At 33.8% G+C, this 15,659-nt stretch overlaps 1 protein-coding gene across 1 annotated transcript in view; it reads left to right on the top strand.

The window, feature by feature from the left end:
* Positions 1 to 15,659, top strand: part of LRRC7 (leucine rich repeat containing 7) — a 571,016-nt gene that overhangs the window by 549,984 nt on the left and 5,373 nt on the right. The window contains exon 27 of the mRNA XM_012652676.1: positions 7,048 to 7,122. Within this exon, the coding sequence (XP_012508130.1) occupies positions 7,048 to 7,122 (75 nt within the window). The remainder of the gene's footprint in view (positions 1 to 7,047; positions 7,123 to 15,659) is intronic.

Genomic DNA, 15,659 nt, shown 5'->3' with positions numbered 1-15,659 from the left:
AATTCCCTAAAAGAGAACAGCCCACAATGACCAGCATCAAACTGTAACAAATATTCTAGTGGCTAATATGTCATTTATATAAACAATCTCAGAGACAAGGGAATAAATTATTTATTTTTTAGATGCTTTTAACAAGTCAGAAGAGCAATATCTTGAAAACTATATATATATATATATGTATACACAGACACACACACATATATATGTATATGTATATATAACAAACAAATTTTTAGAATGACGTAAAGGAATGATGCAAGTCCAAACACCAAACTATGTATTTCTTCTGCTAGGATATTATATTCCACTATATCGCCACTAAGATATTTGTAATGCCATAGTCGATTTCTATGAGTTTCATCAGTCTCCTTGTTGCTTCAATGCATTATTAATAAATTTATTATGAATGCAACAAAATGATTTCCAATTTAATACTTACTTTATTAAAAAATAGTGAAAGAGTTTGAAATTCCTTTAAACATCTGTGCATAAGATTTTCATGAAATTTTTCTAGGACTTTGGTCAGTTGCAGAATTTTTATTTGTATCTCTGTCTCAAATTTTCTAGGTTTCTAAAAGCAATTCTCCTGTCTAGTCATCTTTTACAGATTTTGCATTTCATTGTTTGTGAGCTAAAGTTCAGCCATACACTGAAGCATCCTATTCAGCTGCCAGTGTCCCTCTTTCTTTCTCTCTCTCCCTTTCTTCTCTCTCTCCCTCCCGCCCTGACTTCCCATCTCCTTTAGCTTCTAATGGTCATAGAATAAATCTCTGCTCTTGCTGCATATAAATTCGTCAGTTGCTAAGGCAGCAAATTATTCAAAACCTAAAATTTGATGAATCACAATGAATTAACCTGAATACTTTGCCATCACACTCTCGATTCATGGAGAGGAGCACTATTGATAATATCTTTATCCTTGATGTGTCCTGTCCTCTAATAATCATAGAGACTAAGTAAATGTAGTCCATTATGCATGTTTAATGTTGCTTCTACAAGCCACAATATAGCTTTGTGTTAATGTTCTCACTGTATGAAAGAAAATTAATATTTACCATATTTTTAGAAAAAAATAGTTTCCCCTTAAAACCTTGGAATCTATGGCTCTTTTTGCTGTTTTCACATGTCAGTTTGTCCTCTAGAAGCACTCTTTGAATTTTCATTATTATATGAAAGCATGAAAGATTATATTCTATAATATTTAACTAATGTGTTCTGAATTGTAATTGTAATAATATCTGATTTTTACTTGAGATATAGCCTTCCTAGAAACCAATTTCTTAGCATCAGCTAGAGCCAAGACTTTTCAGAATTTTAAAGAAAAGCATATTTCATAAGTTGAAGTTGCAGGTCCCTTAAGACAAGTTCTATTTTGGTGTCTACATTTACAATAGCTGAGACTGTCACAATCATTCATCTTCATCATTAAAAAGCCATATAAAGTTTCTTTCTCCTCTAAAGTTAGAATGTTAAATGTTGGCCTTGTAGACTAACTTTCTAAGTCCTTTAAAGTTTATGTCCACAGGTGTAGAGGCTAAGTAAACAGTAGGACAAGGTCAGATCTTAACAATGCTAGAACCCTCCCAAACTCATCCTTTTTCAAAATTATTTGTGAAAAGGAAAACTTTTTATAAGCCCATTGTGGGTACTTTTGGAATAACCATTTATGACTTGCATAAGGACTGGTTTTAAAATGGGGTGAAAATATGAAATGGCAACAAGTCATGCCTATATGGAGTATCCAGCAAGCACTCTCTAGATTAGCTTGAGTACACGGGGTCTGTATCTGTCTCAAACACATCCAAATGTTGGTGTCTGAGGAAGCAGTTGCCTTCTTTTGAAAGGACTTTGCGGTACTTACCATGTTGCTCTGTTGAGAGATACCCTCTAGAGGTGGTACTGAGGGAAAACCATTGTGCTTTCAAGCCACTGAGGAACCTGAGGGCTGTTCAAGAGGTGGGAGACATTAGAAAAACACTGAGATGCCTTAGCCACTAACTAGATTCTAGCAGCCATTACTATAAAAACCTGGTATTTCTGACTTGGAGCTACCAAAGGAAGTAGTCCCAGAAAGTTATCAAGAACCATCATTAGAAGGCCCTCCAGATGGGAACCATGTCCACTACTGAGGGTGAACAATATTTGGAGCCATTATCACTGTGAGCCACCACCAAGAAACCACAGGTGAGGCAGGAGGAACTTTCCAGCCCTCTTCCCATCCCCTTCCCTATGCCAATACCTTATCTATTAGGAATTCGAGGGAATGATGGCAAATATTGACCCTTCAATATACTCCAAACCGAGAGGAAAGAATAATTTCCTGTCAATAAATCTGGTACAGTTGAAGACTTAAAACTCTCAATGTGGGCTTTGCTGGATAAAATACCTTGAGTTCTAGCTTTACTTTCAGACTTTCAATAATTATAGTAACATTTATTGACCCTATACTGAGTACCATCCACTGTTCTAAGTATTTTATATGTATTTAATATATATGTTCAATTTATATGTATGTTATTATATCCATTATATCCTGTTATTATATCCATTTTACTGATGAGGAAAAGTTAAGTACACAAAAATTAACTTGCTCAAGGTTGCTAATTTGAAATGGTGAACACAGACAGGTAAACTCCAGATAGTGTGGTAAACAGAAAAAAATGGCTCCCTAAAAACATTCTAATTTCCAGAACTGTGAGTATGTTACATTACATGCCAAACGGGACTTTGCAGATGTGATGAAGTTAAAGACCTTGAGACGAGGAGATTAACCGGTATTATCCAGTTAGGCCCAATGTAATCACATGGGTCCTTAAAAATGGAGACTCTTTCCCAACTACAGTCAGAGGGAGATGTGATGACAGAGAGAGGTACCATTGCTGGATTTGAAGATGGAAAAAGGAATCCATGAACCAGGGAATATGGACATTTCCTAGAAGGTAGAAGAGGCAGGGAAATGGATTCTCTCCTAGAGATTTCAAAAAAGAATGCAACCCTGCCAATACCTTTGTTTTAGCCCAGTGAGACCTGTGTTGGACTTCTAACCAACAGAACTATAATATAATAAATTTATGATGATTTAAGCACTACATTTTTGGTAATTTGTTATGTCATCAATAGGAAACTAATATATACTGCCTTATTAAAAAAGAGTTATTTGAGCTATTTCCCTTCCTTGGGCAAGATGTTTTTATTATAACTTTAGGTGTATAGGTTGTTTCCTTAGTTTTGGATGTACTGCATGATAGTTTGTCCCACATTTAGTGCTCTGACAAGTGTTATAAGAAATTGAGCTTTAGTTCTTGCTTGCAGTTATAAAATTGTTAAGACGTCATTATTTGGATCTTTGATACATACAATAATGGCTTCTTGTTACTTGGAAGTTAGGAGATAGCTTTTAACCAAATAGTAGGAAATTATTCTAATTTTTAAAGTACAAACAATAAAAAAATAAATACTGTTTGGACTATGTAAAAAAAAAAACCACTAAAAAAATAAAATAAAATACAAACAGTCTGATGATTCTCCACCAAATTCTGTCATCAGTGCCAAAGTATTCTTTGAAGTTTCAGAATAAAATGAGTTGTTAAAAGGGTGACATATTGCTACAATGAGCTTTTTCAAAACAGTGTCAAAGTTTTCATATTTTTCATCAATATTTATCATAACAGAGACTATAAAACGAGTTCAGATTTATTTGGTCTCTTTTATATGGCAGTATTCATATGCACAAATACAGTGAAAAATTAGGGCACTGGCCTTTGCAGGCAGTCTTTTGGGGAACATTCCACCTCCACAAATAATGAATGCCATAGACCTTTATCAAATGTAGCACTCATTGCTTTCTGTTTCAACTAACATGGCAGTATGCTGGCTGATAGGATATATACAATAAAGAGGAAACTAAACCAATGGGCAGGAGCAGTTTCTCAGTTGAAGTTTATTGATTGAAAAGAAATAATAAAGCTTTAGAAAAAAAGCAATAAATGCTTCGGAAGACTCAGGCCACCATAAGAGTAAGCATCAAAGCAAATCTTCAGAACAGCAGTTGAATCCTGCAGAGCTATGTGATGGATGAAATTAAACCTGCCACAAACACCACATTTGTATTCTTTCAGCAGTCAGGTTGTGGAATGTTGCTAGTTTCTCCCAGCATTGCAGATATGATGGCTATAATTCAGCTCCTATGGTCTGGATTCATACAAACACTATTAAAACTGTTCCTGTACAATGAGCTGAAGAAAGGCAATCAAAATTAACTGGGTAGCAGAGACTTTGACTGCTGAGATAAAATAATAGTCAAAACAACTTCACCTCCAGCAACCAGAGATGTAGTGGCTTATTTTGGGCAACAGTGTTATTTTGTCTATTGTACAGAGACCCCAATAGCAAAATGGGGGCTATCAGGGGCTGATTATATATACAGTCTCCTCTATTGATGGAGTATGAGAGCTATGTGCCCAGTGAGGATAATATTTGTTGTCATGACCAGTGCCATTCACTGGTCTGGCAGATTAATCATTGAGCCTTATTTAACCTCTCTTTTTTAAATAACTAGTTTTCTTTTTTCTCTTCCGAATTGACCATTTGTACAACTGAATTGACCAAAGCTGTTAAAGCATCACTCTTAATAGTACCACCGTTACCCTAAATTTCTTTAAGTTTTTATTATGTTCTTAATGCTATAAGTAGTGCACAATCATTGTGGAAAAATAAGAAAACACAAATAGACAAAAAGAAAAAAAATCTGATGTCCCATTACCCAGTATAATTACTGTCAATGTTTAGAAGATATCACTCCAGATATTTGCCCACACAAATATAAATAAACATATTTCACCTAAAATAGTATCATATCACACATAATGTTTTATAACTCGCTTGTTTCACTAAACGTTTGTGTACTTCTACATCAGCCACCTAGGACCTCATTTTTAATGACCACGTATCATCCTATTGTAGGGATTTATTATAATTTCTTTAATCAATTCCCTATTATTAGACACTTAGGTACGGTTTATAATTTTTGTGTTTACAAATAATACTATAATGAACATATTAGTACATGCATATTGCATATCGATCCAGTTATTTTCTCAAGATAAGTTCTAGAAGTCTAATCACTAGGTTAAAAGTTATGTAGTTTTCTAGAGATTTTGATGCCAATCTGTAGTTTCATTTTTAAATGAGAAAAAAACAGATTAAAATCAGAAAGATAAAAATCATTCAAAAGCCTTAAATTAATAAGTTTGATACAGATCTGAAAAGCTGAATGAAAACACGAGTAGAAATATTTTAATTTGGGTCTGTTTGTGAAGCCATTTACACATGCATGCATATATTCACATATATATATACACAAACACATACACAAAGTTATGGGATAAAGTAGAAGTCATTAAGTTTATAGATCAGCAAGTGACACGGTTTTCTAAATAAAAGGCAAGGGTATTGAAATATTGCCTTCTATTTTATTAACAATTCTTAGGAATACAAAAAATTAACAGTAACTGTATTGACATATAATTCACATATCATAAAATTTGCCCTTTTGAAGTGTACAATTGAGTGATTTTTGTATATTCAGAGCTGTGCAACTATCGCCACTTTCTAATTTCAGAACATTTTTATTACCTTCAAAAAGAAACTATACACATTAACAGTTACTCCCCAGCCCCTGGCAAATGCTGTTTTCTGTTTCTATGCATTTGTGTATTTTTGATATTTCATATAAATGGAATCGTATAATATGTGGCCTTTTTTGACTGGCTTCCTTTGCTTGGCAGAATTCTTTCAAGCCTCATCCATATTGTAGCATGTTTCAGTACTTTATTCCATTTTATTGCCAAATCATATTCCACTATAACGATATACCACCTTTTTTTAATCCATTCATCAGTTCATTCTTTGGATGTCAATTAAAATCACGTCACCATCATGCTTAAAATCCTTCAGTAGCTCCTCCAAGTGATAAGAAAGTCTATGAAAGGCCCATCTTGAACTGGCCCTGACCTACTTGCTGGGCTGATCTGCCACATTCCCAACCCCACCCATTCCTACCCTTTCATCACCACGCCAGTCATAACAGAACTGCTTGCAATTTCCCCAATGTAACGGGCACTCCCACTTTTGTATGTGCCACCCCCTCCATCTCCAATATCCTTCTTCCCCTTATCTGTATGGATACCTTTTACGTCTTCTAGGATTCAGCTGTCAAGTAGCTCCTCCTCTTGGAAGCCCTGACACACCGGGTATAACCTGGGTGCAACATTTTTTACAATCCCTTATACTTCTACCATAACACTTGTCACACTGTTTTGTAATTATTGGTTTTCTTGACTTCTTCTCCATTAGACCATGAGCTACTTGAGGTCAGAAACTATATTCTGTATATCTCTGTATCACTAGCAATCAAGGCCCAGAATGTGGTAAACATTAAATATATTTTTTTAATATATATGATCAATAAAATTAATTTGACTTTTTAATAAACTAATTTAGATGTTTTATAACTATGTAGACATAACTTTATTTAAAATGCATATTGGAGTTTTCTTATGTTGAATTTGTTCATACACATTTTATATTAAAATTCTCAGTAACATACAAAGTAACATTCATTAAAATAAACCAACATGTATATGTAATTCTAGCAAAGCTTTTAATGTATACATTGAATTTATAACCTATAGGAGACATTTTAATGTAGAATAACAAGACAAATTCAGAATTTATATAAAAGATGATTCAGTATATTTCAAGTGATTTAAGAAAGGAATTATTAAAAATATGCCATGAGATCAATTTATAAATCATAATTGTACTTTCAAAACAAGACAAGCTTTTTTTGCAATCAAAGATGTTGCTTCTTACAAACTTGGCATGGACAGTGGTTCCTTGCTTAAAATACAATAGTAATCTTTGAAACTTACATGTATAAACTGTTTTTTAAACTGTTTTTGCTGTGTTCTGTGTGAATGAAAATTTATTTAAGCAGGCCCAATTATTGGTAATAGAATCCTAACCTCTGTTACTTCTGACTTATAGGGTATCTTTGTTACTAGGGTTCAACCTGATGGGCCAGCATCAAACCTACTGCAGCCTGGTGATAAGATTCTTCAGGTAAGACAGATAAAGAAATGCATGCAAATGCCAGCACTGAAACAAATATGTAACCATGTTATTAAGTTAAATGACTTGAATTAATGATTGAAAATAAGTCCTTCTCACATTGCTTATTTGCCTTTATTGTTTTGGGGCTGAGAGTCAAGTCAAAAACAATTCAGTCTGATAGAATCCTATATCCATAGCACCTTACATGATACCTGGCATGTGGTAAGTGTTCTGCATATTTTTGTTGAATTGAATGGAATTATTTGGTAATAGAAGAATTGACATATACACACACACACACACACACACACACACACACACACACACACATATAGGAATCTTTCACAGTTATCAAGTAAGAGTAATGCCTAAATATGGTGTCTGTGTGACTTTAATGAGAGAGAAGGGACTGGTCCATATTTAATTTCTCAACAATAAGCTTATTGCCATTTGAATGCTATGAAAAACCTGGTTATATCTTTCTACCCACTATCTCCCCACTCCCACTCAGATGAATAAAAGTTTTGCTGTATTTAGGGTGAGTTTTTAAAATGTGTTGTCTGAAAAGGACTTTTGCTAACTTAAAACTCTGCATATCAGAAAAGGGTCACCCTAGGAAACAGTTAAGCAAATGCTTTGCATAACCTCATCCATCTTGCTTTCTTTGTCCTTCTCTCTGAATTCACTTCCCATAGAAAAGGTACATAATCATTTCCTGCATTCCAGGGAAAGGCTCTTAAGTATTGTTGATGTATTTAAAATTCAGTATTTTGGCTTAGAACTCCAGAAATTTCCCACTACATAAATAGGTAGAACTACCTGAAATTGCTGTTGTTTGACCATTTGTAACTATTACTAAACGGTTCAACATAATATACTGAAGATTTAGGAGTGCTGAGAAGACAAGACATGTGAAAAAGGAACCTCAGTGAGGTCACCTAATACAAACACAATTACAAGAATGCATTCTCAGCTCTGCTCTGAGGAGATCTTCTGATCTCTCTACTTACTGAACTCTCTCAGGAAGTCCTAGAAAAGTAGAAATCCTATATAGCCCAATATACATATAACAAAATTGCCTTAACATTTTATTCTCAGAAATGTTTCAAACTAATTAGCAAGATCACAGTAGAAATACCATCCAGCAGGCCTGAGTTCATTCCATGTAGGCAGAAGATGAAAATGGAAGTGGGTCTTTTGAGTTAGAACACTGAAACAAACAAACAAAAAAAACGCAGAAGATAATCTAAAATTTTTCTTCACCACTTTATTTTGAAAGTTCTGTATATTTGGATGGCCTAACTAGTCCTTCGAGTACTTTACATCATGTCTATGGGCCTCAGATTCGTTATGTTTAAAGTGAACTGTAGCTTCTATCCGATATCCTTCCCATCTCAAAAATTCAAGTGTTTGATAATTTTATGAATTGCTGTGAAAGACAGCCAAGAATAAACTAATAATATAACTCCCTAACATTCAGTAAATGCCGCTTATTAGCAAAGGAAATAGATAACGTTTTTTTCTCTACTGAATTTCAAAGAAATTATTTTGAAATTTGGAGTTTGAGAAAAAAAATATAGCCAGTTAATCTCAGATCTCTGTCCTATTAGAATGCTACAAGGTTGGGAGTTCCTTCATCCATGACAGAGGTAGCAAAAGAAAGATTTTCCTCTTCTGTTTAATTCAGAAAAGAAATGTACACAATGTGCATCGTAACAAAATTATATACACATATCCTGCAGATGGCAAAATAAGTTAGTTCCTACTTGCAGGGTATTAGAATGCTCTTTTCTGGCTGTGAAATTCTAAAAGGATTGATGTGGGGTTATTAGGGTTTAATATTGCTAATCTCTGTGAGGAATATAACAACAGCAAAGTGCACAGAGGCATGGATTCCTAATGCAAGAAGTAGGAAGGAATTATTATATAAGCTCAATCAGTTAAAAGCCAAAAATACCAGAGAAGACCTGTATCTGGGATATCTGTCTATTCTCTTTACAAATGACTATTGAGGCTGTAACATTTTATTTTTGCTATGGAACTCATTTGTATCTAGTATAATAAAATCAAAGTCAATTTTCAGTAAAAAAAAAAAAAAAGAAAGAAAAAACCATATAGACCTCAATCAAATAAAATACTGTTTACAGTTTCATTCACACTAATTAAAAAGCACAAGTGGCCAATTATACCTTCTGAAAGAAACAGGAATGGCTAATTCTGAACTAAAACTGTTGCCAGCATCAGATGCTAACAAGGCAAACTATATATTTTTTCTCTTTATAATACTATTGTCTCTTAGTTTAAAGAACACTGGAAAATGGATTAATAACATTGAGTTATCTATCACTTACAAGATCAGCATCAGGCGTTCTCACTGGAGCAAATTTATTTACAAAGCTTAGTGACAGTGCTCACCCTGGAAAAATCAAAGTTAAAGGAGAAAAGAAAAAAAACAAAACAATGAAAGGGCCTCCCTAAGTGATGACACTTACTGTGTTTGAGAAAACCCAATAGCAAATAGCAAAAGAGATATATACCTTTCTCCAATGCTTCCCTAATCCAGAATTTATTAGATTAGATCTTTCTTTTTCTGTAATTCTTTTTATCTACTACTCTCTTCTTATTCTGCTATGGTATTATGAGCATGTTATTTGAATTACATGAAGATGTGTACAATAAGGGATGATGTTAATTAAAACATATTCTCATGATTTTTCTGTCATTTTACTATTCATTTTCCCAGAATAAACACACTATAATTAATGAGCACATTCAAGTGATTCGCTGAGCTATTTTGCCTTAAGACAGTGTGGCATATGGGAAGAACACTGTGCTAGTGGAACTCACCCTTCCCAGACTCACCTTCTGTGAAGCTGAATTATATAAGAATTAGAGAAAGAAAAAAACCGAAAGTACATGGATCATAAAAAAGATGTTATTAGATTGAGCCATTGTGCATTTGCCAATATTTGACCATTTTTGAAGTGACAATTTTGTTAATTTAGCATCAGAGTTTCTTTTTTCTGGTATTCTTTCCACTTAAAAATTCAGTCTAATTCATTATATGTTTTATAATTCAAAATATATCTAAGTACAGAAAATCTATTAATTATAGTTATTCTGTTGAAAAGATGAATAGGCTGGAAAAAAAGAATATATAGTACTTGATAGTTAACAGCATGATTCACAGTAATAGCCTAAAGCTCACTTGTAAGTATGTCATGTTCTGTTCTATCAGAGTAGCCCACCATTCTCCCCTTCATTTACCCACTCCCTTCTCCAGACATGAGCCTAACTTTGGCAGGAGAATAGAAATTAAATAATTTATAGAGAATTAGTTAATGACATCCAAATTTTGCCATTAATCAATGTAAATATGGCACCCAATTAAAGATACCAAAATAGGATAATCAATGAAATAATAATTCGAACGAGCCAGATGTTTCCCTTTTTTTTTCTAGTCTTAAAAAACCTTGGCCCTACAACTCATACAGACAATTTAAGAAACCACTCTCAACAAATAAGTCTGTCAACAAATAGTTGGACTATTAGCAGAGTTATTACTCTGCTTTTCTCACTTTCTTTTTTAGTTAGTTGTTGGCAAATTGTTTGGCTCAGAGCATCATATCTCCACCAAAACCATGGGGCGTGGTACCCATCAAGCCTATCACTGCTCCGCTCCACAACCACTGACGACACTGCTCCACATCCTAATCAGTGTCTTAAAGGGGATGTCATTAGAAGCCCTGTAATAGACAGGAGGGAAATCATGTGCTCCTAGCTAGGGAGACAAGATCAATGTATGCATTCATTAGAAAACAATAAAGTACTTGATTTTGTAACAAGACAGTTTGAAGATAGCTTTCAAGGCTCAGAGTGTGAGACGTAAGTTTAGACTCCACAGAAGTCTAAATGAAATATCTGTGGATGGCTGGATCTGTTGTACACCAATATACAGTGCTATATCTGTATACAACCAGTGAAGCAAATCTTCGTTGTTTTAATGGAACTTTTATGGCTCTTTTAATGACCAGTAGGTGTGATTAGCTGCTAAAAGAATTATCTTACTTTGGTAAAGCCTATTTATTCAACAGCCTCAGCTATCAGGAACCAAAACATAAACTAGAAACAAACAAAATGCTTCTAAGGAAGCATAATTAATGTCACAAAGTCCATGCACTAAATCTCATGTCTTTTACTCTTAACAGAGGATCTGTTTCATACTTGGAATCTTTTATCTAGTTTTCCAGATCACCAAGGGTAAAGCCTCTGGGTCCAGGCACATTACCAGAAGCACAAAGTCATAGCCAATGGCTTCACTGTGCAGGAATAAAGACAAAAACTTCTAAAGCCAGAGACAAGATTCAAAAGTACAGCAGACTGGGGTCATTTGGTATAGAACAGTGTTTCCCAATGGCATCCTTTCAGACATGTTTGAAAGAAAGAGTTCATGGTCAGATAAGTTTCCGAACCACCTCATACTCTATCCCTAGTTTCAGGATTTCACAATGTACTAAGAATACTAAAAACCCTAAAAATCTTACAAACTTATATCTTCCAACATGTTTAACCACACAACCCTCTTTACTAACAGCATCAATTAACCACTCCATGGAACACATTTTGGGAAATGTTTGGTATAGAAGCAAATTAACTGGGCCCATGGTTCTGTCCCAGAGAGTGTTGATGTTCACCATTATCACCATAAATCATTAAGAAAGAGTTAGTGTATGTTCATTTTTCTGTATTTTTAAAAATTTCCCTCAAAAAAGTTACAAAAAATACAGAGTGAGAAATATTTTTTTATGGTTAAAATGCAGTGTTGGACCCTTAAAGGAATAAACTTAAGATATTTGAAAATTTCACTAATGTATTTCCCAGTAAGGCCAAACAATTCCACATTTCTATAGTTTATCTAATTTGTGGTTGAAAATCAGAAACACCAGAGGTGCTGGGGACTGGGGGGAGTAATCATGTAACTCTTAGTGTTCAGAGAAATTATTGGTTATAATGATGTAAACAATGAAGAGTAAGATTTTTTTAAATAAAATTTTATTAGAAGGCAACTAGAAATAGGTTTAAAAAATACATGTGGTTTCATATGTCAGAATTTCATTGCATATTATTAGACATTTAGTTTTGTTCATAATATATAAAGTTCTTGCACAGTAACTAATAAAAAGATTTAGAAAATACTTTCTGCAAATCAAGAAAATAATATTTTGAGTATTAAGTAAAACCTGGAAACCAATAAAGACAAGTTAAATTTGTTAGGGTGGCTCTACCATTCACAGTTCGGCTGATATAAAAATAACGTTAATTAAGCATCTATATTGTGTCATTTAAGTCACATGACAACACTGCAAGGTATCTGTTGTTGACAGATGTTAAATAATTTATGTGAGGTCCTTCCATGGTCAACCTAAATAATAAATAGAGAGAGGTTCTCTAAAAGAAAATGTTGTTTACTTGGGAATAGAGCATTGCAATGGGAAAACATGTGCCACAGTAACCTGTTTGTATTCCGGGAGGAAAGAAAGACAAAGATTCTTAAAGGAAGAAATGAGGATTACATAATTGTTTTGATATAATTATCTTTAGCTACAGAGATCAGTTACAATGGTGACAACAGTCTGAGACTGGACAGGCAGTTGCTGGACAGGATGTCCTTTACAGAAGTATTTTTTGTGTAAGATTTTGATGGACTTTGTGCAAAGTTGTGTTTTTAGCGGAGTCTTCAGTGATAGTTTTTATTATTGGGCATACAGACATAAGAGCCCTCTCTTCATGGCCTTTTCCAGCTCTATTTGCCGGAGGTTTTTTAAACACTAGTCACTCCAGTTTGATTCTGACAACTTTCACACCATTATACAATGCTGATTCTCTGGAGCAAATTTTGCTGATAGCATTATATTCATCACATTTTCTAATTTATCTATTTATTTGTATAATATGTATCAAATGCCCACCATGTACAAAATATTGTGCCAAGCAATGGAAACATTAAGGAACATAACTAAGTTCCTGCCTTTACACAACCTAGTCCTGAAAATAAGACATGCCCAAATTACACGAAGCAGAAAATGAAGGAGGACGAGAGCCAAGAAAGAGTTGAATACCAAACATTTAATAGCCCCAGTCTGTATTTTAAGAGTAAGCTCCTCACCAAAACAGAGACCAGCCTAGCTACAAAGAGCCCCCTAAAAACGTGGGGTTGATTTTCATGGCAAAATTAAAGGAGCTATTCTTTTCATGGCAAAGGTAACAATAATAGAGTGTGTGTCTTGTTGGGAAACTGTCTTGCAAATCAAGGTAGGAAATGCATTTGTTGGAGCTGTTCACTTGACATGTTTGATAAGAAGAAAACAGGCATTCTAAAATCAGAGCAGATAAATAGTAAATTTCTTCAGAATTACTGTTATCAATTTCATGTCCAAGTTTCCATACAAATAATTCAGTCTTCAGTTGATTTTATTCTATCTTGCCATGTCTCTTCTGAGCCTGAGTTCATGAGAAATTCAAGCTACAATACGTGTGTGCCCTTAACACAGAAGAAAAATTCTTGTGTTTTCTGTTGTAAAGGGGTTTTTTTTTAATACTAAAGTGAAGCCCATTAAACTTCAAATTTTCTCATACTTACAAAGAACAATGTAAATTTTTCATGTGAACTCTAAGAATTGAAGGCCCTTTACTTCAGATTTTTTATTGGAAACTTTTTAAAATGACTTGGCATAGAGTCAATGTAGTATTGATTCTGCAGTATACTCAGCTCTAATATATCCCAATATTTAATGAGAGTACTCTATCAGATTAAAATTCTGAAATGGAAATTAATTCCAGGTAGTTCATGTGAAGCACAATTATAATTATCTAAGATTCTTATTCTTTCTCATAATGCTTGACCGTCAGGGTTGGACACCATGAAGGCTTGCGCTTATATGAATAGCTCTAATTTGACTGCTTTATTTTTTAGCAAGAGCCATAGGCATTCAAAGTGCAAGATATTCATGTACTAATACATATCTAACATACAAAATATATATGTACTGGTCCTTTAAGTGTTTGCCCCTTGAGGGGTGAGTTTAAGTCAACCAAAAATCATATGCCCTGTCTCTAATCTGATTTCAGAGTCTAAAAAGATCAATGCTATCGTTCTTAATAGATAGTCCCACCAACCCTGTGGCCAAGCCTTCTTGGAGGCTAGTTTTCAAGCTTAACATCTTGCATAATGAGAATACACAGAATTCCTAGAAGAATTACAGCATCATGTGGAAAACTTCTCCAGTATAAACATCCATGATTTATCCATTTAATAAAACATTTACCAGAAGGAAATCCAAGATAAATCCAGGAAGGAACAAGAGAGTAAATTCAGAAACCAAGTGTGTTTTACAATAAATTGATGAGCTGTAACTGCAAAGCTCTACTTTCTGTTGGTATTGCAAATATTATTTGTATTAACCCTCAATCTTTTCATGTTTAAATCATGAAAAAGGGCAATTAAAAAACACTTTGTGGCACAGAAGATGTCAAATGGAATTAAAATAAGGAGGGGTATCTTCTGGAAATAACATAAAGATTATAGTAAAATGTTCTTTCATATTTTTGAATCAGCTAAAGCTAGAAACCCATTAATTACAAATTCTTAAAGCATAAAATGTTTAGAATATCTTTCTCTTTCCTATACTGTGTTAATTTTGTTTCAACTCAATAAGCTACTCATTTATTTCTCATTTTTCATTAGGTTGTAATTTCCTCAAAATTGCACACATTTTATTTGAATCTATGATAGTGTGTTTATATAAAACATATATACGTAGCCAAACATGGCAACGCATTTTAAATTTTCATTAACTTAGCATTTATTCTTCAAATTATCTTTTGCATTTATATTATGTGTATATTTAAAATATCATATGTGTAAATGTAAATCATGTGCATATATTTTTCAAAGCGTCATTGAATTTATACCTCTCAATTAATATTGGGCAATACCAGCCTTTATTTCCTCAGCCTAGTCTATTCACACACACAAAAGAGCCACAAAACCCCACTAGCCAAAATATTGTGATTTTTCTGGACTTAATTGAAAAAGCGCTGCACAAATGTAGTAACATAATCGTTTGATTGCCTGTCTGAACTACCCAAGACATAAGCCAGATAGCTATATTCATGTTAACAAATACAGTGTAAATTCTTTTTGCTCTTCCATTCTAAGAATGAAAGGAGATCGTTCTCTAGAATTGAGATTCTATCTTCTTCCATTCAAACCCCTTTCTCAATTCATTCTGTCAGTGCCTTTCCCTAAAACAGGCCTAACATAATGCTCCATATCAAGAAATAGTTCAATTACTATTAAAAAGTGAATTCATTGATGAATCTAAAACATTAGTTACAACCTTACAACATCCAAAAAGACATATCGTGTCAAGATACAGAGGTTTGACAACTGTAACGTAAATTCCCACCCAGCCACTAGCTGCGTGATATTGGCTATTTCATGTAATCTCTCTGATTCTCACATTTTCATCTTTCAAAAAATTAGT

This window comes from Propithecus coquereli, unplaced genomic scaffold (genome assembly GCF_000956105.1).
Source record: "Propithecus coquereli isolate 6110/MARCELLA unplaced genomic scaffold, Pcoq_1.0 Scaffold396, whole genome shotgun sequence".
Classification (NCBI taxonomy): Eukaryota; Metazoa; Chordata; class Mammalia; order Primates; family Indriidae; genus Propithecus; species Propithecus coquereli.
Note: the sequence above shows the minus strand (reverse complement) of the source record. Positions and strands in the feature narration are given on the sequence as shown.